At 58.4% G+C, this 20,292-nt stretch overlaps 1 protein-coding gene across 4 annotated transcripts in view; it reads right to left on the bottom strand.

The window, feature by feature from the left end:
* Window positions 1-20,292, bottom strand: part of LOC140404625 (disks large homolog 4) — a 912,024-nt gene that overhangs the window by 28,757 nt on the left and 862,975 nt on the right. For all 4 annotated transcript variants that reach the window (XM_072493232.1, XM_072493231.1, XM_072493230.1 and 1 more), the window contains 2 exons: window positions 19,864-19,906; window positions 18,772-18,808 (listed from right to left, as the gene is read on the bottom strand). In XM_072493232.1, the coding sequence (XP_072349333.1) occupies window positions 18,772-18,808; window positions 19,864-19,906 (80 nt within the window). The remainder of the gene's footprint in view (window positions 1-18,771; window positions 18,809-19,863; window positions 19,907-20,292) is intronic.

Raw genomic sequence — 20,292 nt, forward strand, 5'->3', positions numbered from 1 at the left:
AGGTGTGTAGGGGCTGGAGGAGGTTACAGAGATAGGGAGGGGTGTAGGGGCTGGAGGAGGTTACAGAGATAGGGAGGGTTGTAGAGGCCGGAGGAGGTTACAGAGATAGGGAGGGGAGTAGGGGCTGGAGGAGGTTACAGAGATAGGGAGGGGTGTAGAGGCCGGAGGAGGTTACAGAGATAGGGAGGGGGTGTAGGGGCTGAAGGCGATTACAGAGATAGGGAGGGGTGTAGGGGCTGGAGGAGGTTACAGAGATAGGGAGGGGTGTAGAGGCCGGAGGAGGTTACAGAGATAGGGAGGGGTGTAGAGGCCGGAGGAGGTTACAGAGATAGGGAGGGGTGTAGAGGCCGGAGGAGGTTACAGAGATAGGGAGGGTTGTAGAGGCCGGAGGAGGTTACAGAGATCGGGAGGGTGTAGGGGCTGGAGGAGGTTACAGAGATAGCGAGGGTTGTAGGGACTGGAGGAGGTGACAGAGATAGGGAGGGGTGTAGAGGCCGGGCTGGAGGAGGTTACAGAGATAGGGAGGGGTGTAGAGGCCGGGCTGGAGGAGGTTACAGAGAGAGGGATGGGTGTAGGGGCTGGAGGAGGTTACAGAGATAGGGAGGTGTGTAGGGGCTGGAGGAGGTTACAGATATAGGGAGGGGTGTAGGGGCTGGAGGAGGTTACAGAGATAGGGAGGGTTGTAGAGGCCGGAGGAGGTTACAGAGATAGGGAGGGGAGTAGGGGCTGGAGGAGGTTACAGAGATAGGGAGGGGTGTAGAGGCCGGAGGAGGTTACAGAGATAGGGAGGGGGTGTAGGGGCTGGAGGCGATTACTGAGATAGGGAGGGGTGTAGGGGCTGGAGGAGGTTACAGAGATAGGGAGGGGTGTAGAGGCCGGAGGAGGTTACAGAGATAGGGAGGGGTGTAGAGGCCGGAGGAGGTTACAGAGATAGGGAGGGTGTAGGGGCTGGAGGAGGTTACAGAGATAGGGAGGGATGTAGAGGCCGGAGGAGGTTACAGAGATAGGGAGGGGTGTAGAGGCCGGAGGAGGTTACAGAGATAGGGAGGGTTGTAGAGGCCGGAGGAGGTTACAGAGATAGGGAGGGTTGTAGGGACTGGAGGAGGTGACAGAGACAGGGAGGGTAGTAGGGGCTGGAGGAGGTGACAGAGACAGGGAGGGGTGTAGGGGCTGGAGGAGGTTACAGAGATAGGGAGGGTTGTAGAGGCTGGAGGAGGTGACAGAGAGAGGGAGGGTTGTAAAGGCTGGAGGAGGTTACAGAGATAGGGAGGGGTGTAGAGGCCGGAGGAGGTTACAGAGATAGGGAGGGGTGTAGAGGCCGGAGGAGGTTACAGAGATAGGGAGGGTTGTAGAGGCCGGAGGAGGTTACAGAGATATGGAGGGTGTAGGGGCTGGAGGAGGTTACAGAGATAGGGAGGGTTGTAGGGACTGGAGGAGGTGACAGAGACAGGGAGGGTAGTAGGGGCTGGAGGAGGTGACAGAGATAGGGAGGGGTGTAGGGGCTGGAGGAGGTTACAGAGATAGGGAGGGCTGTAGGGGCTGCAGGAGATTACAGAGCTAGGGAGGGGTGTAGAGGCCGGAGGAGGTTTCAGAGATAGGGAGGGCTGTAGGGGCTGGAGGAGGTTACAGAGATAGGGAGGGCTGTAGGGGCTGGAGGAGGTTACAGAGATAGGGAGGGCTGTAGGGGATGGAGGAGATTACAGAGATAGGGAGGGTTGTAGGGGCTGGAGGAGGTTACAGAGATAGGGAGGGTTGTAGGGGCTGGAGGAGGTTGCAGAGATAGGGAGGGTTGTAGAGGCCGGAGGAGGTTACAGAGATAGGGAGGGGTGTAGAGGCCGGAGGAGGTTACAGAGATAGGGAGGGTTGTAGAGGCCGGAGGAGGTTACAGAGATGGGGAGGGTTGTAGAGGCCGGACGAGGTTACTGAGATAGGGAGGGTTGTAGGGGCTGGAGGAGGTTACAGAGATAGGGAGGGGTGTAGAGGCCGGAGGAGGTTACAGAGCTAGGGAGGGGTGTAGGGGCTGGAGGAGGTTACAGAGATAGGGAGGGTTGTAGGGGCTGGAGGAGGTTACAGAGATAGGGAGGGGTGTAGGGAATGGAGAAGGTTACAGAGATAGGGAGGGTTGTAGAGGCCGGAGGAGGTTACAGAGATAGGGAGGGGAGTAGGGGCTGGAGGAGGTGACAGAGATAGGGAGGGGTGTAGAGGCCGGAGGAGGTTACAGAGATAGGGAGGGGTGTAGGGGCTGGAGGAGGTTACAGAGATAGGGAGGTGTGTAGGGGCTGGAGGAGGTTACAGAGATAGGGAGGGGTGTAGGGGCTGGAGGAGGTTACAGAGATAGGGAGGGTTGTAGAGGCCGGAGGAGGTTACAGAGATAGGGAGGGGAGTAGGGGCTGGAGGAGGTTACAGAGATAGGGAGGGGTGTAGAGGCCGGAGGAGGTTACAGAGATAGGGAGGGGGTGTAGGGGCTGAAGGCGATTACAGAGATAGGGAGGGGTGTAGGGGCTGGAGGAGGTTACAGAGATAGGGAGGGGTGTAGAGGCCGGAGGAGGTTACAGAGATAGGGAGGGGTGTAGAGGCCGGAGGAGGTTACAGAGATAGGGAGGGGTGTAGAGGCCGGAGGAGGTTACAGAGATAGGGAGGGTTGTCGAGGCCGGAGGAGGTTACAGAGATAGGGAGGGTGTAGGGGCTGGAGGAGGTTACAGAGATAGCGAGGGTTGTAGGGACTGGAGGAGGTGACAGAGATAGGGAGGGGTGTAGAGGCCGGGCTGGAGGAGGTTACAGAGATAGGGAGGGGTGTAGAGGCCGGGCTGGAGGAGGTTACAGAGAGAGGGATGGGTGTAGGGGCTGGAGGAGGTTACAGAGATAGGGAGGTGTGTAGGGGCTGGAGAAGGTTACAGATATAGGGAGGGGTGTAGGGGCTGGAGGAGGTTACAGAGATAGGGAGGGTTGTAGAGGCCGGAGGAGGTTACAGAGATAGGGAGGGGAGTAGGGGCTGGAGGAGGTTACAGAGATAGGGAGGGGTGTAGAGGCCGGAGGAGGTTACAGAGATAGGGAGGGGGTGTAGGGGCTGGAGGTGATTACAGAGATAGGGAGGGGTGTAGGGGCTGGAGGAGGTTACAGAGATAGGGAGGGGTGTAGAGGCCGGAGGAGGTTACAGAGATAGGGAGGGGTGTAGAGGCCGGAGGAGGTTACAGAGATAGGGAGGGTGTAGGGGCTGGAGGAGGTTACAGAGATAGGGAGGGATGTAGAGGCCGGAGGAGGTTACAGAGATAGGGAGGGGTGTAGAGGCCGGAGGAGGTTACAGAGATAGGGAGGGTTGTAGAGGCCGGAGGAGGTGACAGAGACAGGGAGGGTAGTAGGGGCTGGAGGAGGTGACAGAGACAGGGAGGGGTGTAGAGGCCGGAGGAGGTTACAGAGATAGGGAGGGGGTGTAGGGGCTGGAGGCGATTACAGAGATAGGGAGGGGTGTAGGGGCTGGAGGAGGTTACAGAGATAGGGAGGGGTGTAGAGGCCGGAGGAGGTTACAGAGAGAGGGAGGGGTGTAGAGGCCGGAGGAGGTTACAGAGATAGGGAGGGTGTAGGGGCTGGAGGAGGTTACAGAGATAGGGAGGGTTGTAGGGACTGGAGGAGGTGACAGAGACAGGGAGGGTTGTAGGGGCTGGAGGAGGTTACAGAGATAGGGAGGGGTGTAGAGGCCGGAGGAGGTTACAGAGATAGGGAGGGGTGTAGAGGCCGGAGGAGGTTACAGAGATAGGGAGGGTTGTAGAGGCCGGAGGAGGTTACAGAGATATGGAGGGTGTAGGGGCTGCAGGAGGTTACAGAGATAGGGAGGGTTGTAGGGACTGGAGGAGGTGACAGAGACAGGGAGGGTAGTAGGGGCTGGAGGAGGTGACAGAGATAGGGAGGGGTGTAGGGGCTGGAGGAGGTTACAGAGATAGGGAGGGCTGTAGGGGCTGCAGGAGATTACAGAGCTAGGGAGGGGTGTAGAGGCCGGAGGAGGTTTCAGAGATAGGGAGGGCTGTAGGGGCTGGAGGAGGTTACAGAGATAGGGAGGGCTGTAGGGGCTGGAGGAGGTTACCGAGATAGGGAGGGCTGTAGGGGCTGGAGGAGATTACAGAGATAGGGAGGGTTGTAGGGGCTGGAGGAGGTTACAGAGATAGGGAGGGTTGTAGGGGCCGGAGGAGGTTACAGAGATAGGGAGGGTTGTAGAGGCCGGAGGAGGTTACAGAGATAGGGAGGGTTGTAGAGGCCGGAGGAGGTTACAGAGATAGGGAGGGGTGTAGAGGCCGGAGGAGGTTACAGAGATAGGGAGGGTTGTAGAGGCCGGAGGAGGTTACAGAGATAGGGAGGGGTGTAGAGGCCGGAGGAGGTTACAGAGATAGGGAGGGGTGTAGAGGCCGGAGGAGGTTACAGAGATAGGGAGGGTTGTAGAGGCCGGAGGAGGTTACAGAGATGGGGAGGGTTGTAGAGGCCGGACGAGGTTACTGAGATAGGGAGGGTTGTAGGGGCTGGAGGAGGTTACAGAGATAGGGAGGGGTGTAGAGGCCAGAGGAGGTTACAGAGCTAGGGAGGGGTGTAGGGGCTGGAGGAGGTTACAGAGATAGGGAGGGTTGTAGGGGCTGGAGGAGGTTACAGAGATAGGGAGGGGTGTAGGGAATGGAGAAGGTTACAGAGATAGGGAGGGTTGTAGAGGCCGGAGGAGGTTACAGAGATAGGGAGGGGAGTAGGGGCTGGAGGAGGTGACAGAGATAGGGAGGGGTGTAGAGGCCGGAGGAGGTTACAGAGATAGGGAGGGGTGTAGGGGCTGGAGGAGGTTACAGAGATAGGGAGGTGTGTAGGGGCTGGAGGAGGTTACAGAGATAGGGAGGGGTGTAGGGGCTGGAGGAGGTTACAGAGATAGGGAGGGTTGTAGAGGCCGGAGGAGGTTACAGAGATAGGGAGGGGAGTAGGGGCTGGAGGAGGTTACAGAGATAGGGAGGGGTGTAGAGGCCGGAGGAGGTTACAGAGATAGGGAGGGGGTGTAGGGGCTGAAGGCGATTACAGAGATAGGGAGGGGTGTAGGGGCTGGAGGAGGTTACAGAGATAGGGAGGGGTGTAGAGGCCGGAGGAGGTTACAGAGATAGGGAGGGGTGTAGAGGCCGGAGGAGGTTACAGAGATAGGGAGGGGTGTAGAGGCCGGAGGAGGTTACAGAGATAGGGAGGGTTGTCGAGGCCGGAGGAGGTTACAGAGATAGGGAGGGTGTAGGGGCTGGAGGAGGTTACAGAGATAGCGAGGGTTGTAGGGACTGGAGGAGGTGACAGAGATAGGGAGGGGTGTAGAGGCCGGGCTGGAGGAGGTTACAGAGATAGGGAGGGGTGTAGAGGCCGGGCTGGAGGAGGTTACAGAGAGAGGGATGGGTGTAGGGGCTGGAGGAGGTTACAGAGATAGGGAGGTGTGTAGGGGCTGGAGAAGGTTACAGATATAGGGAGGGGTGTAGGGGCTGGAGGAGGTTACAGAGATAGGGAGGGTTGTAGAGGCCGGAGGAGGTTACAGAGATAGGGAGGGGAGTAGGGGCTGGAGGAGGTTACATAGATAGGGAGGGGTGTAGAGGCCGGAGGAGGTTACAGAGATAGGGAGGGGGTGTAGGGGCTGGAGGTGATTACAGAGATAGGGAGGGGTGTAGGGGCTGGAGGAGGTTACAGAGATAGGGAGGGGAGTAGGGGCTGGAGGAGGTTACAGAGATAGGGAGGGGTGTAGAGGCCGGAGGAGGTTACAGAGATAGGGAGGGGTGTAGGGGCTGGAGGAGGTGACAGAGACAGGGAGGGTAGTAGGGGCTGGAGGAGGTGACAGAGACAGGGAGGGGTGTAGGGGCTGGAGGAGGTTACAGAGATAGGGAGGGTTGTAGAGGCTGGAGGAGGTGACAGAGAGAGGGAGGGTTGTAAAGGCTGGAGGAGGTTACAGAGATAGGGAGGGGTGTAGAGGCCGGAGGAGGTTACAGAGATAGGGAGGGGTGTAGAGGCCGGAGGAGGTTACAGAGATAGGGAGGGTTGTAGAGGCCGGAGGAGGTTACAGAGATATGGAGGGTGTAGGGGCTGGAGGAGGTTACAGAGATAGGGAGGGTTGTAGGGACTGGAGGAGGTGACAGAGACAGGGAGGGTAGTAGGGGCTGGAGGAGGTGACAGAGATAGGGAGGGGTGTAGGGGCTGGAGGAGGTTACAGAGATAGGGAGGGCTGTAGGGGCTGCAGGAGATTACAGAGCTAGGGAGGGGTGTAGAGGCCGGAGGAGGTTTCAGAGATAGGGAGGGCTGTAGGGGCTGGAGGAGGTTACAGAGATAGGGAGGGCTGTAGGGGCTGGAGGAGGTTACAGAGATAGGGAGGGCTGTAGGGGATGGAGGAGATTACAGAGATAGGGAGGGTTGTAGGGGCTGGAGGAGGTTACAGAGATAGGGAGGGTTGTAGGGGCTGGAGGAGGTTGCAGAGATAGGGAGGGTTGTAGAGGCCGGAGGAGGTTACAGAGATAGGGAGGGGTGTAGAGGCCGGAGGAGGTTACAGAGATAGGGAGGGTTGTAGAGGCCGGAGGAGGTTACAGAGATGGGGAGGGTTGTAGAGGCCGGACGAGGTTACTGAGATAGGGAGGGTTGTAGGGGCTGGAGGAGGTTACAGAGATAGGGAGGGGTGTAGAGGCCGGAGGAGGTTACAGAGCTAGGGAGGGGTGTAGGGGCTGGAGGAGGTTACAGAGATAGGGAGGGTTGTAGGGGCTGGAGGAGGTTACAGAGATAGGGAGGGGTGTAGGGAATGGAGAAGGTTACAGAGATAGGGAGGGTTGTAGAGGCCGGAGGAGGTTACAGAGATAGGGAGGGGAGTAGGGGCTGGAGGAGGTGACAGAGATAGGGAGGGGTGTAGAGGCCGGAGGAGGTTACAGAGATAGGGAGGGGTGTAGGGGCTGGAGGAGGTTACAGAGATAGGGAGGTGTGTAGGGGCTGGAGGAGGTTACAGAGATAGGGAGGGGTGTAGGGGCTGGAGGAGGTTACAGAGATAGGGAGGGTTGTAGAGGCCGGAGGAGGTTACAGAGATAGGGAGGGGAGTAGGGGCTGGAGGAGGTTACAGAGATAGGGAGGGGTGTAGAGGCCGGAGGAGGTTACAGAGATAGGGAGGGGGTGTAGGGGCTGAAGGCGATTACAGAGATAGGGAGGGGTGTAGGGGCTGGAGGAGGTTACAGAGATAGGGAGGGGTGTAGAGGCCGGAGGAGGTTACAGAGATAGGGAGGGGTGTAGAGGCCGGAGGAGGTTACAGAGATAGGGAGGGGTGTAGAGGCCGGAGGAAGTTACAGAGATAGGGAGGGTTGTCGAGGCCGGAGGAGGTTACAGAGATAGGGAGGGTGTAGGGGCTGGAGGAGGTTACAGAGATAGCGAGGGTTGTAGGGACTGGAGGAGGTGACAGAGATAGGGAGGGGTGTAGAGGCCGGGCTGGAGGAGGTTACAGAGATAGGGAGGGGTGTAGAGGCCGGGCTGGAGGAGGTTACAGAGAGAGGGATGGGTGTAGGGGCTGGAGGAGGTTACAGAGATAGGGAGGTGTGTAGGGGCTGGAGAAGGTTACAGATATAGGGAGGGGTGTAGGGGCTGGAGGAGGTTACAGAGATAGGGAGGGTTGTAGAGGCCGGAGGAGGTTACAGAGATAGGGAGGGGAGTAGGGGCTGGAGGAGGTTACAGAGATAGGGAGGGGTGTAGAGGCCGGAGGAGGTTACAGAGATAGGGAGGGGGTGTAGGGGCTGGAGGTGATTACAGAGATAGGGAGGGGTGTAGGGGCTGGAGGAGGTTACAGAGATAGGGAGGGGTGTAGAGGCCGGAGGAGGTTACAGAGATAGGGAGGGGTGTAGAGGCCGGAGGAGGTTACAGAGATAGGGAGGGTGTAGGGGCTGGAGGAGGTTACAGAGATAGGGAGGGATGTAGAGGCCGGAGGAGGTTACAGAGATAGGGAGGGGTGTAGAGGCCGGAGGAGGTTACAGAGATAGGGAGGGTTGTAGAGGCCGGAGGAGGTGACAGAGACAGGGAGGGTAGTAGGGGCTGGAGGAGGTGACAGAGACAGGGAGGGGTGTAGAGGCCGGAGGAGGTTACAGAGATAGGGAGGGGGTGTAGGGGCTGGAGGCGATTACAGAGATAGGGAGGGGTGTAGGGGCTGGAGGAGGTTACAGAGATAGGGAGGGGTGTAGAGGCCGGAGGAGGTTACAGAGAGAGGGAGGGGTGTAGAGGCCGGAGGAGGTTACAGAGATAGGGAGGGTGTAGGGGCTGGAGGAGGTTACAGAGATAGGGAGGGTTGTAGGGACTGGAGGAGGTGACAGAGACAGGGAGGGTTGTAGGGGCTGGAGGAGGTTACAGAGATAGGGAGGGGTGTAGAGGCCGGAGGAGGTTACAGAGATAGGGAGGGGTGTAGAGGCCGGAGGAGGTTACAGAGATAGGGAGGGTTGTAGAGGCCGGAGGAGGTTACAGAGATATGGAGGGTGTAGGGGCTGCAGGAGGTTACAGAGATAGGGAGGGTTGTAGGGACTGGAGGAGGTGACAGAGACAGGGAGGGTAGTAGGGGCTGGAGGAGGTGACAGAGATAGGGAGGGGTGTAGGGGCTGGAGGAGGTTACAGAGATAGGGAGGGCTGTAGGGGCTGCAGGAGATTACAGAGCTAGGGAGGGGTGTAGAGGCCGGAGGAGGTTTCAGAGATAGGGAGGGCTGTAGGGGCTGGAGGAGGTTACAGAGATAGGGAGGGCTGTAGGGGCTGGAGGAGGTTACCGAGATAGGGAGGGCTGTAGGGGCTGGAGGAGATTACAGAGATAGGGAGGGTTGTAGGGGCTGGAGGAGGTTACAGAGATAGGGAGGGTTGTAGGGGCCGGAGGAGGTTACAGAGATAGGGAGGGTTGTAGAGGCCGGAGGAGGTTACAGAGATAGGGAGGGTTGTAGAGGCCGGAGGAGGTTACAGAGATAGGGAGGGGTGTAGAGGCCGGAGGAGGTTACAGAGATAGGGAGGGTTGTAGAGGCCGGAGGAGGTTACAGAGATAGGGAGGGGTGTAGAGGCCGGAGGAGGTTACAGAGATAGGGAGGGGTGTAGAGGCCGGAGGAGGTTACAGAGATAGGGAGGGTTGTAGAGGCCGGAGGAGGTTACAGAGATGGGGAGGGTTGTAGAGGCCGGACGAGGTTACTGAGATAGGGAGGGTTGTAGGGGCTGGAGGAGGTTACAGAGATAGGGAGGGGTGTAGAGGCCGGAGGAGGTTACAGAGCTAGGGAGGGGTGTAGGGGCTGGAGGAGGTTACAGAGATAGGGAGGGTTGTAGGGGCTGGAGGAGGTTACAGAGATAGGGAGGGGTGTAGGGAATGGAGAAGGTTACAGAGATAGGGAGGGTTGTAGAGGCCGGAGGAGGTTACAGAGATAGGGAGGGGAGTAGGGGCTGGAGGAGGTGACAGAGATAGGGAGGGGTGTAGAGGCCGGAGGAGGTTACAGAGATAGGGAGGGGTGTAGGGGCTGGAGGAGGTTACAGAGATAGGGAGGTGTGTAGGGGCTGGAGGAGGTTACAGAGATAGGGAGGGGTGTAGGGGCTGGAGGAGGTTACAGAGATAGGGAGGGTTGTAGAGGCCGGAGGAGGTTACAGAGATAGGGAGGGGAGTAGGGGCTGGAGGAGGTTACAGAGATAGGGAGGGGTGTAGAGGCCGGAGGAGGTTACAGAGATAGGGAGGGGGTGTAGGGGCTGAAGGCGATTACAGAGATAGGGAGGGGTGTAGGGGCTGGAGGAGGTTACAGAGATAGGGAGGGGTGTAGAGGCCGGAGGAGGTTACAGAGATAGGGAGGGGTGTAGAGGCCGGAGGAGGTTACAGAGATAGGGAGGGGTGTAGAGGCCGGAGGAGGTTACAGAGATAGGGAGGGTTGTCGAGGCCGGAGGAGGTTACAGAGATAGGGAGGGTGTAGGGGCTGGAGGAGGTTACAGAGATAGCGAGGGTTGTAGGGACTGGAGGAGGTGACAGAGATAGGGAGGGGTGTAGAGGCCGGGCTGGAGGAGGTTACAGAGATAGGGAGGGGTGTAGAGGCCGGGCTGGAGGAGGTTACAGAGAGAGGGATGGGTGTAGGGGCTGGAGGAGGTTACAGAGATAGGGAGGTGTGTAGGGGCTGGAGAAGGTTACAGATATAGGGAGGGGTGTAGGGGCTGGAGGAGGTTACAGAGATAGGGAGGGTTGTAGAGGCCGGAGGAGGTTACAGAGATAGGGAGGGGAGTAGGGGCTGGAGGAGGTTACAGAGATAGGGAGGGGTGTAGAGGCCGGAGGAGGTTACAGAGATAGGGAGGGGGTGTAGGGGCTGGAGGTGATTACAGAGATAGGGAGGGGTGTAGGGGCTGGAGGAGGTTACAGAGATAGGGAGGGGTGTAGAGGCCGGAGGAGGTTACAGAGATAGGGAGGGGTGTAGAGGCCGGAGGAGGTTACAGAGATAGGGAGGGTGTAGGGGCTGGAGGAGGTTACAGAGATAGGGAGGGATGTAGAGGCCGGAGGAGGTTACAGAGATAGGGAGGGGTGTAGAGGCCGGAGGAGGTTACAGAGATAGGGAGGGTTGTAGAGGCCGGAGGAGGTGACAGAGACAGGGAGGGTAGTAGGGGCTGGAGGAGGTGACAGAGACAGGGAGGGGTGTAGAGGCCGGAGGAGGTTACAGAGATAGGGAGGGGGTGTAGGGGCTGGAGGCGATTACAGAGATAGGGAGGGGTGTAGGGGCTGGAGGAGGTTACAGAGATAGGGAGGGGTGTAGAGGCCGGAGGAGGTTACAGAGAGAGGGAGGGGTGTAGAGGCCGGAGGAGGTTACAGAGATAGGGAGGGTGTAGGGGCTGGAGGAGGTTACAGAGATAGGGAGGGTTGTAGGGACTGGAGGAGGTGACAGAGACAGGGAGGGTTGTAGGGGCTGGAGGAGGTTACAGAGATAGGGAGGGGTGTAGAGGCCGGAGGAGGTTACAGAGATAGGGAGGGGTGTAGAGGCCGGAGGAGGTTACAGAGATAGGGAGGGTTGTAGAGGCCGGAGGAGGTTACAGAGATATGGAGGGTGTAGGGGCTGCAGGAGGTTACAGAGATAGGGAGGGTTGTAGGGACTGGAGGAGGTGACAGAGACAGGGAGGGTAGTAGGGGCTGGAGGAGGTGACAGAGATAGGGAGGGGTGTAGGGGCTGGAGGAGGTTACAGAGATAGGGAGGGCTGTAGGGGCTGCAGGAGATTACAGAGCTAGGGAGGGGTGTAGAGGCCGGAGGAGGTTTCAGAGATAGGGAGGGCTGTAGGGGCTGGAGGAGGTTACAGAGATAGGGAGGGCTGTAGGGGCTGGAGGAGGTTACCGAGATAGGGAGGGCTGTAGGGGCTGGAGGAGATTACAGAGATAGGGAGGGTTGTAGGGGCTGGAGGAGGTTACAGAGATAGGGAGGGTTGTAGGGGCCGGAGGAGGTTACAGAGATAGGGAGGGTTGTAGAGGCCGGAGGAGGTTACAGAGATAGGGAGGGTTGTAGAGGCCGGAGGAGGTTACAGAGATAGGGAGGGGTGTAGAGGCCGGAGGAGGTTACAGAGATAGGGAGGGTTGTAGAGGCCGGAGGAGGTTACAGAGATAGGGAGGGGTGTAGAGGCCGGAGGAGGTTACAGAGATAGGGAGGGGTGTAGAGGCCGGAGGAGGTTACAGAGATAGGGAGGGTTGTAGAGGCCGGAGGAAGTTACAGAGATGGGGAGGGTTGTAGAGGCCGGACGAGGTTACTGAGATAGGGAGGGTTGTAGGGGCTGGAGGAGGTTACAGAGATAGGGAGGGGTGTAGAGGCCGGAGGAGGTTACAGAGCTAGGGAGGGGTGTAGGGGCTGGAGGAGGTTACAGAGATAGGGAGGGTTGTAGGGGCTGGAGGAGGTTACAGAGATAGGGTGGGGTGTAGGGAATGGAGAAGGTTACAGAGATAGGGAGGGTTGTAGAGGCCGGAGGAGGTTACAGAGATAGGGAGGGGAGTAGGGGCTGGAGGAGGTTACAGAGATAGGGAGGGGTGTAGAGGCCGGAGGAGGTTACAGAGATAGGGAGGGGTGTAGGGGCTGGAGGAGGTTACAGAGATAGGGAGGTGTGTAGGGGCTGGAGGAGGTTACAGAGATAGGGAGGGGTGTAGGGGCTGGAGGAGGTTACAGAGATAGGGAGGGTTGTAGAGGCCGGAGGAGGTTACAGAGATAGGGAGGGGAGTAGGGGCTGGAGGAGGTTACAGAGATAGGGAGGGGTGTAGAGGCCGGAGGAGGTTACTGAGATAGGGAGGGGGTGTAGGGGCTGAAGGCGATTACCGAGATAGGGAGGGGTGTAGGGGCTGGAGGAGGTTACAGAGATAGGGAGGGGTGTAGAGGCCGGAGGAGGTTACAGAGATAGGGAGGGGTGTAGAGGCCGGAGGAGGTTACAGAGATAGGGAGGGGTGTAGAGGCCGGAGGAGGTTACAGAGATAGGGAGGGTTGTAGAGGCCGGAGGAGGTTACAGAGATAGGGAGGGTGTAGGGGCTGGAGGAGGTTACAGAGATAGCGAGGGTTGTAGGGACTGGAGGAGGTGACAGAGATAGGGAGGGGTGTAGAGGCCGGGCTGGAGGAGGTTACAGAGATAGGGAGGGGTGTAGAGGCCGGGCTGGAGGAGGTTACAGAGAGAGGGATGGGTGTAGGGGCTGGAGGAGGTTACAGAGATAGGGAGGTGTGTAGGGGCTGGAGGAGGTTACAGATATAGGGAGGGGTGTAGGGGCTGGAGGAGGTTACAGAGATAGGGAGGGTTGTAGAGGCCGGAGGAGGTTACAGAGATAGGGAGGGGAGTAGGGGCTGGAGGAGGTTACAGAGATAGGGAGGGGTGTAGAGGCCGGAGGAGGTTACAGAGATAGGGAGGGGGTGTAGGGGCTGGAGGCGATTACAGAGATAGGGAGGGGTGTAGGGGCTGGAGGAGGTTACAGAGATAGGGAGGGGTGTAGAGGCCGGAGGAGGTTACAGAGATAGGGAGGGGTGTAGAGGCCGGAGGAGGTTACAGAGATAGGGAGGGTGTAGGGGCTGGAGGAGGTTACAGAGATAGGGAGGGATGTAGAGGCCGGAGGAGGTTACAGAGATAGGGAGGGGTGTAGAGGCCGGAGGAGGTTACAGAGATAGGGAGGGTTGTAGAGGCCGGAGGAGGTTACAGAGATAGGGAGGGTTGTAGGGACTGGAGGAGGTGACAGAGATAGGGAGGGGTGTAGGGACTGGAGGAGGTGACAGAGATAGGGAGGGGTGTAGAGGCCGGAGGAGGTTACAGAGATAGGGAGGGTGTAGGGGCTGGAGGAGGTTACAGAGATAGGGAGGGATGTAGAGGCCGGAGGAGGTTACAGAGATAGGGAGGGGTGTAGAGGCCGGAGGAGGTTACAGAGATAGGGAGGGTTGTAGAGGCCGGAGGAGGTTACAGAGATAGGGAGGGTTGTAGGGACTGGAGGAGGTGACAGAGATAGGGAGGGGTGTAGGGACTGGAGGAGGTTACAGAGATAGGGAGGGTGTAGGGGATGGAGGAGGTTACAGAGATAGGGAGGGGTGCAGGGGCTGGAGGAGGTTACAGAGATAGGGAGGGGGTGTAGGGGCTGGAGGAGGTTACAGAGATAGGGAGGGGGTGCAGGGGCTGGAGGAGGTTACAGAGATAGGGAGGGTTGTAGAGGCTGGAGGAGGTGACAGAGAGAGGGAGGGTTGTAAAGGCTGGAGGAGGTTACAGAGATAGGGAGGGTTGTAGGGACTGGAGGAGGTGACAGAGATAGGGAGGGTTGTAGGGACTGGAGGAGGTTACAGAGATAGGGAGGGGTGCAGGGGCTGGAGGAGGTTACAGAGATAGGGAGGGGGTGTAGGGGCTGGAGGAGGTTACAGAGATAGGGAGGGGGTGTAGGGGCTGGAGGAGGTTACAGAGATAGGGAGGGGTGTAGGGACTGGAGGAGGTGACAGAGATAGGGAGGGTTGTAGGGACTGGAGGAGGTTACAGAGATAGGGAGGGGTGCAGGGGCTGGAGGAGGTTACAGAGATAGGGAGGGGGTGTAGGGGCTGGAGGAGGTTACAGAGATAGGGAGGGGGTGCAGGGGCTGGAGGAGGTTACAGAGATAGGGAGGGGTGTAGGGGCTGGAGGAGGTTACAGAGATAGGGAGGGGTGTAGGGGCTGGAGGAGGTGACAGAGATAGGGAGGTGTGTAGGGGCTGGAGGAGGTTACAGAGATAGGGAGGGTTGTGGGGGCTGGAGGAGGTTACAGAGATAGGGAGGGGTGTAGAGGCCGGAGGAGGTTACAGAGATAGGGAGGGTTGTAGGGACTGGAGGAGGTTACAGAGATAGGGAGGGTGTAGGGGCTGGAGGACGTGACAGAGATAGGGAGGGTTGTAGGGACTGGAGGAGGTTACAGAGATAGGGAGGGTGTAGGGGCTGGAGGACGTGACAGAGATAGGGAGGGTTTTGGAGGAGGTGACAGAGATAGGGAGGGTTTTGGAGGAGGTGACAGAGAGGGAGGAGGGGGATGAGACTGTGGCGTGTTTTGAAATTACTGGTGACGATATTCCAATTGACTGATTGCCAGCCGTGGTCCCAGGTAAGTGGGTGAGTACCGGCACTGCGGGTGGGACGGATCACGGGGTGTTCAGGATAGGGAAGTGGGCTGTTGGACATGAGAGTCTCACTCTTCGCGAAGGAGCCTTTCGTGTGTCGGCTCTGGGACACGCTGACAGATCCAGAACCCCTGGGGACGTACCAGGCAGAGGAGAGTGTCAACCTCCCAATCCCGCTCTCTCTGCCCTGAGCCCTGTGCTGGTGGGCAACGAGGAGGGTCGAGGGTCAGGTCAATCTGGAAGGTCAAACCCTCGCCCAATCCAAAAAATCTGTTCACCAATTGAAACCTTCGACACTGAGATAAGTGAAGTTTTGTTGAAAAAGGGGATGAAAGGTTACAGAAGCAAGGCGGGTAGATGGAGTTAAGCTACAGATCAGTCATGATTCCACAGAAATGTTGAACAGGCGGGAGAGGGGCTGAATGGGCCTCCTGTTCCTGTGTAACAGGCTGGAGAGGGGCTGAATGGGCCTCCTCCTGTTCCTGTGCAACAGGCTGGAGAGGGGCTGAATGGGCCTCCTCCTGTTCCTGTGTAACAGGCTGGAGAGGGGCTGAATGGGCCTCCTCCTGTTCCTGTGTAACAGGCTGGAGAGGGGCTGAATGGGCCTCCTCCTGTTCCTGTGCAACAGGCTGGAGAGGGGCTGAATGGGCCTCCTCCTGTTCCTGTGTAACAGGCTGGAGAGGGGCTGAATGGGCCTCCTCCTGTTCCTGTGTAACAGGCTCGAGGGGCCGAATGGACCTCCTCCTGTTCCTGTGTAACAGGCTGGAGAGGGGCTGAATGGGCCTCCTGTTCCTGTGTAACAGGCTGGAGAGGGGCTGAATGGGCCTCCTCCTGTTCCTGTGTAACAGGCTGGAGAGGGGCTGAATGGGCTCTCCTGTGCCTGTGTAACAGGCTGGAGAGGGGCTGAATGGGCCTCCTCCTGTCCCTGTGTAACAGGCTGGAGAGGGGCTGAATGGGCCTCCTCCTGTTCCTGTGTAACAGGCTGGAGAGGGGCTGAATGGGCCTCCTGTGCCTGTGTAACAGGCTGGAGAGGGGCTGAATGGGCCTCCTCCTGTTCCTGTGTCACAGGCTGGAGAGGGGCTGAATGGGCTCTCCTGTTCCTGTGTAACAGGCTGGAGAGGGGCTGAATGGGCCTCCTCCTGTTCCTGTGTAACGGGCTGGAGAGGGGCTGAATGGGCCTCCTCCTGTTCCTGGGTAACAGGCTGGAGAGGGGCTGAATGGGCTCTCCTGTTCCTGTGTAACAGGCTGGAGAGGGGCTGAATGGGCTCTCCTGTTCCTGTGTAACGGGATGGAGAGGGGCTGAATGGGCTCTCCTGTTCCTGTGTAACAGGCTGGAGAGGGGCTGAATGGGCCTCCTGTTCCTGTGTAACAGGCTGGAGAGGGGCTGAATGGGCCTCCTGTTCCTGTGTAACAGGCTGGAGAGGGGCTGAATGGGCCTCCTGTTCCTGTGTAACAGGCTGGAGAGGGGCTGAATGGGCCTCCTGTTCCTGTGTAACGGGCTGGAGAGGGGCTGAATGGGCTCTCCTGTTCCTGTGTAACAGGTTGGAGAGGGGCTGAATGGGCCCCCTTCTGTTCCTGTGTAACAGGCTGGAGAGGGGCTGAATGGGCCTCCTCCTGTTCCTGTGTAACAGGCTGGAGAGGGGCTGAATGGGCCTCCTCCTGTTCCCGTGTAACAGGCTGGAGAGGGGCTGAATGGGCCTCCTCCTGTCCCTGTGTAACAGGCGGGAGAGGGGCTGAATGGGCCTCCTCCTGTTCCTGTGTAACAGACTGGAGAGAGGCTGAATGGGCCTCCTCCTGTTCCTGTGTAACAGGCTGGAGAGGGGCTGAATGGGCCTCCTCCTGTTCCTGTGTAACAGGTTGGAGAGGGGCTGAATGGGCCCCCTTCTGTTCCTGTGTAACAGGCTGGAGAGGGGCTGAATGGGCCCCCTCCTGTTCCTGTGTAACGGGCTGGAGAGGGGCTGAATGGGCCTCCTGTTCCTGTGTAACAGGCTGGAGAGGGGCTGAATGGGCCTCCTGTTCCTGTGTAACAGGCTGGAGAGGGGCTGAATGGGCCTCCTCTGTTCCTGTGTAACAGGCTGGAGAGGGGCTGAATGGGCCTCCTGTTCCTGTGTAACGGGCTGGAGAGGGGCTGAATGGGCCTCCTGTTCCTGTGTAACGGGCTGGAGAGGGGCTGAATGGGCCTCCTGTTCCTGTGTAACTGGCTGGAGAGGGGCTGAATGGGCCTCCTCCTGTTCCTGTGTAACAGGCTGGAGAGGGGTTGAATGGGCTCTCCTGTTCCTGTGTAACAGGCTGGAGAGGGGCTGAATGGGCCTCCTCCTGTTCCTGGGTAACAGGCTGGAGAGGGGCTGAATGGGCTCTCTTGTTCCTGTGTAACAGGCTGGAGAGGGGCTGAATGGGCTCTCCTGTTCCTGTGTAACAGGCTGGAGAGGGGCTGAATGGGCTCTCCTGTTCCTATGTAACGGGCCTCCTCCTGTTCCTGTGTAACAGGTTGGAGAGGGGCTGAATGGGCTCTCCTGTTCCTGTGTAACAGGCTGGAGAGGGGCTGAATGGGCTCTCCTGTTCCTACGTAATGGGCCTCCTCCTGTTCCTGTGTAACAGGTTGGAGAGGGGCTGAATGGGCCCCCTTCTGTTCCTGTGTAACAGGCTGGAGAGGGGCTGAATGGGCCCCCTCCTGTTCCTGTGTAACGGGCTGGAGAGGGGCTGAATGGGCCTCCTCCTGTTCCTGTGTAACAGGCTGGAGAGGGGCTGAATGGGCCTCCTCCTGTTGCTGGGTAACAGGCTGGAGAGGGGCTGAATGGGCTCTCCTGTTCCTGTGTAACAGGCTGGAGAGGGGCTGAATGGGCTCTCCTGTTCCTGTGTAACGGGCTGGAGAGGGGCTGAATGGGCTCTCCTGTTCCTGTGTAACAGGCTGGAGAGGGGCTGAATGGGCCTCCTGTTCCTGTGTAACAGGCTGGAGAGGGGCTGAATGGGCCTCCTGTTCCTGTGTAACAGGCTGGAGAGGGGCTGAATGGGCCTCCTGTTCCTGTGTAACAGGCTGGAGAGGGGCTGAATGGGCCTCCTCCTGTTCCTGTGTAACAGGCTGGAGAGGGGCTGAATGGGCCTCCTGTTCCTGTGTAACAGGTTGGAGAGGGGCTGAATGGGCCCCCTTCTGTTCCTGTGTAACAGGCTGGAGAGGGGCTGAATGGGCCTCCTCCTGTTCCTGTGTAACAGGCTGGAGAGGGGCTGAATGGGCTCTCCTTTTCCCATGTAACAGGCTGGAGAGGGGCTGAATGGGCCTCCTCCTGTCCCTGTGTAACAGGCTGGAGAGGGGCTGAATGGGCCTCCTCCTGTTCCTGTGTAACAGGCTGGAGAGGGGCTGAATGGGCCTCCTCCTGTTCCTGTGTAACAGGCTGGAGAGGGGCTGAATGGGCCTCCTCCTGTTCCTGTGTAACAGGCTGGAGAGGGGCTGGATGGGCCTCCTCCTGTTCCTGTGTAACAGGTTGGAGAGGGGCTGAATGGGCCCCCTTCTGTTCCTGTGTAACAGGCTGGAGAGGGGCAGAATGGGCCTCCTCCTGTTCCTGTGTAACAGGCTGGAGAGGGGCTGAATGGGCCTCCTCCTGTTCCTGTGTAACAGGCTGGAGAGGGGCTGAATGGGCCTCCTCCTGTTCCTGTGTAACAGGCTGGAGAGGGGCTGAATGGGCTCCCCTGTTCCTGTGTAACAGGCTGGAGAGGGGCTGAATGGGCCTCCTCCTATTCCTGTGTAACAGGCTGTAGAGGGGCTGAATGGGCTCTCCTGTTCCTGTGTAACAGGCTGGAGAGGGGCTGAATGGGCCTCCTCCTATTCCTGTGTAACAGGCTGTAGAGGGGCTGAATGGGCTCCCCTGTTCCTGTGTAACAGGCTGGAGAGGGGCTGAATGGGCCTCCTCCTATTCCTGTGTAACAGGCTGTAGAGGGGCTGAATGGGCTCTCCTGTTCCTGTGTAACAGGCTGGAGAGGGGCTGAATGGGCCTCCTCCTATTCCTGTGTAACAGGCTGGAGAGGGGCTGAATGGGCTCTCCTCCCGCCTTTCCACCAGGTTTCAGCGTTTAAACATTGCAGCGACTCGGGCTGTTCGAACTCTCCCCACCGACAACAGCACGGTGTGAGTGTCTAAAGAGGAGTCGAGATGGCGAGGTAGACGGGAGGGGGCGTTAATAAATGGTGGAGCCGGATCCCGATCTTACCTTGTGAGCCTCCTCCGTCACCCAGACCCGGGATATCCTGGCAGCCGGAAAAAACACACACACAATCCTTATTGAACGGGCAGGAAACGAGCGGGCTCACCATCATCATTCCCTGGGATTATCTACAGAATCTGACACCCCACCGACACCCCCTACCCACCCGAGATGCAGGAAGATGCTCAACCTCGCTCATTCGCCTCAAACGTGCTAGTACAGACACGGCAGGCTGAACGGCCTGGTTCCGTCACATTCTGCGTGCAGGAAAGGAGACGGACGAGAGCGTTGCCTTCGTTTTACATTTGCGCAGGTGTCGCGCCAACAACAACCTGCATTGATATAGCGCCTTTCACGCAGCAAACCAGTCCCGAGGTGTTGGCAGGGGGCGATTTTCGAACAGTTTCACCCTCGGCCTGTAAGGAGGCATCAAGGACAGGGGACCAAAGGCTCGGTCAGCGAGGTCAGTTTTAATCATCTTTATTACTGTCACAAGTAGGTTTACATTAACACTGCAATGAAGTTACTGTGAAAATCCCCTAGTCGCTACACTCCGGCGCCTGTTCGGGTACACAGAGGGAGAATTCAAAATGTCCAATTCACCCAACAGCACGTCTTTCGGGACTTGTGGGAGGAAACCGGAGCGCCCGGAGGAAACCCACGCAGACACGGGGGAGAACGTGCAGACTCCGCACAGACAGTGACCCAGCGGGGAATCGAACCCGGGACCCTGGCGCTGTGAAGCCACAGTGCTAACCACTGTGCTACGATGCCGCCCAGTTTTAGAGGGGGAGGGAGGAAGTTTAGTGAAGGAATTGGAGAGCGCAGGGTCCCCAGGCAGCTGGACGCACGGACGTCGATGATTTTAGCCTCGTTAACGTGACAGCTTCCACGCGCAGATGGAGGTTGTCCCCGCCTGTTAGCTCCGCCTCCCTCACGTTAGCCCGCTGCCCGTTCCAACGCGTCCGTGGCCCCGGGTCCAGAACAGGCTCCATTCCCAGCTGGACTCTCGGACGATCGCACGCAGTCGATGCCGATTGCCCAGTTCCTCTGTACCCTGTCACCGTACCTCGCCACTTTGAACAGCTCTCTACTCACCCTCTCCTTGCTCTTTAGTCTCGGCCACTCTTTTCTTTCAACCCTGTCGCGAAACATTAAAAAACAACGTGAGTGAGGAAAGGAAGCCGGTCGCTGGGAACCAGCCCGCAGTCACCCCGCTCGCAATCAGGGCCACAGATAACAGCATCGCAACAAAGTGCTTCAGACAACCAGATCAGTGTTCGAGGGAGGTAGGCCGTAAGCGGGAGATAGGCGTAAGAGGGAGATAGGCCGTAAGAGGGAGATAGGCCGTAAGAGGGAGATAGGCCGTAAGAGGGAGATAGGCCGTAAGAGGGAGATAGGCCGTAAGAGGGAGATAGGCCGTAAGAGGGAGATAGGCCGTAAGAGAGAGATAGGTCTTAAGAGGGAGATCAGACATCAGATGGAGACAGGACTTAAGAGGGAAACAGGTCATAAGAGGAAAATAGG

The sequence above is a fragment of the Scyliorhinus torazame genome, chromosome 31, assembly GCF_047496885.1.
Source record: "Scyliorhinus torazame isolate Kashiwa2021f chromosome 31, sScyTor2.1, whole genome shotgun sequence".
Taxonomy (NCBI): Eukaryota; Metazoa; Chordata; class Chondrichthyes; order Carcharhiniformes; family Scyliorhinidae; genus Scyliorhinus; species Scyliorhinus torazame.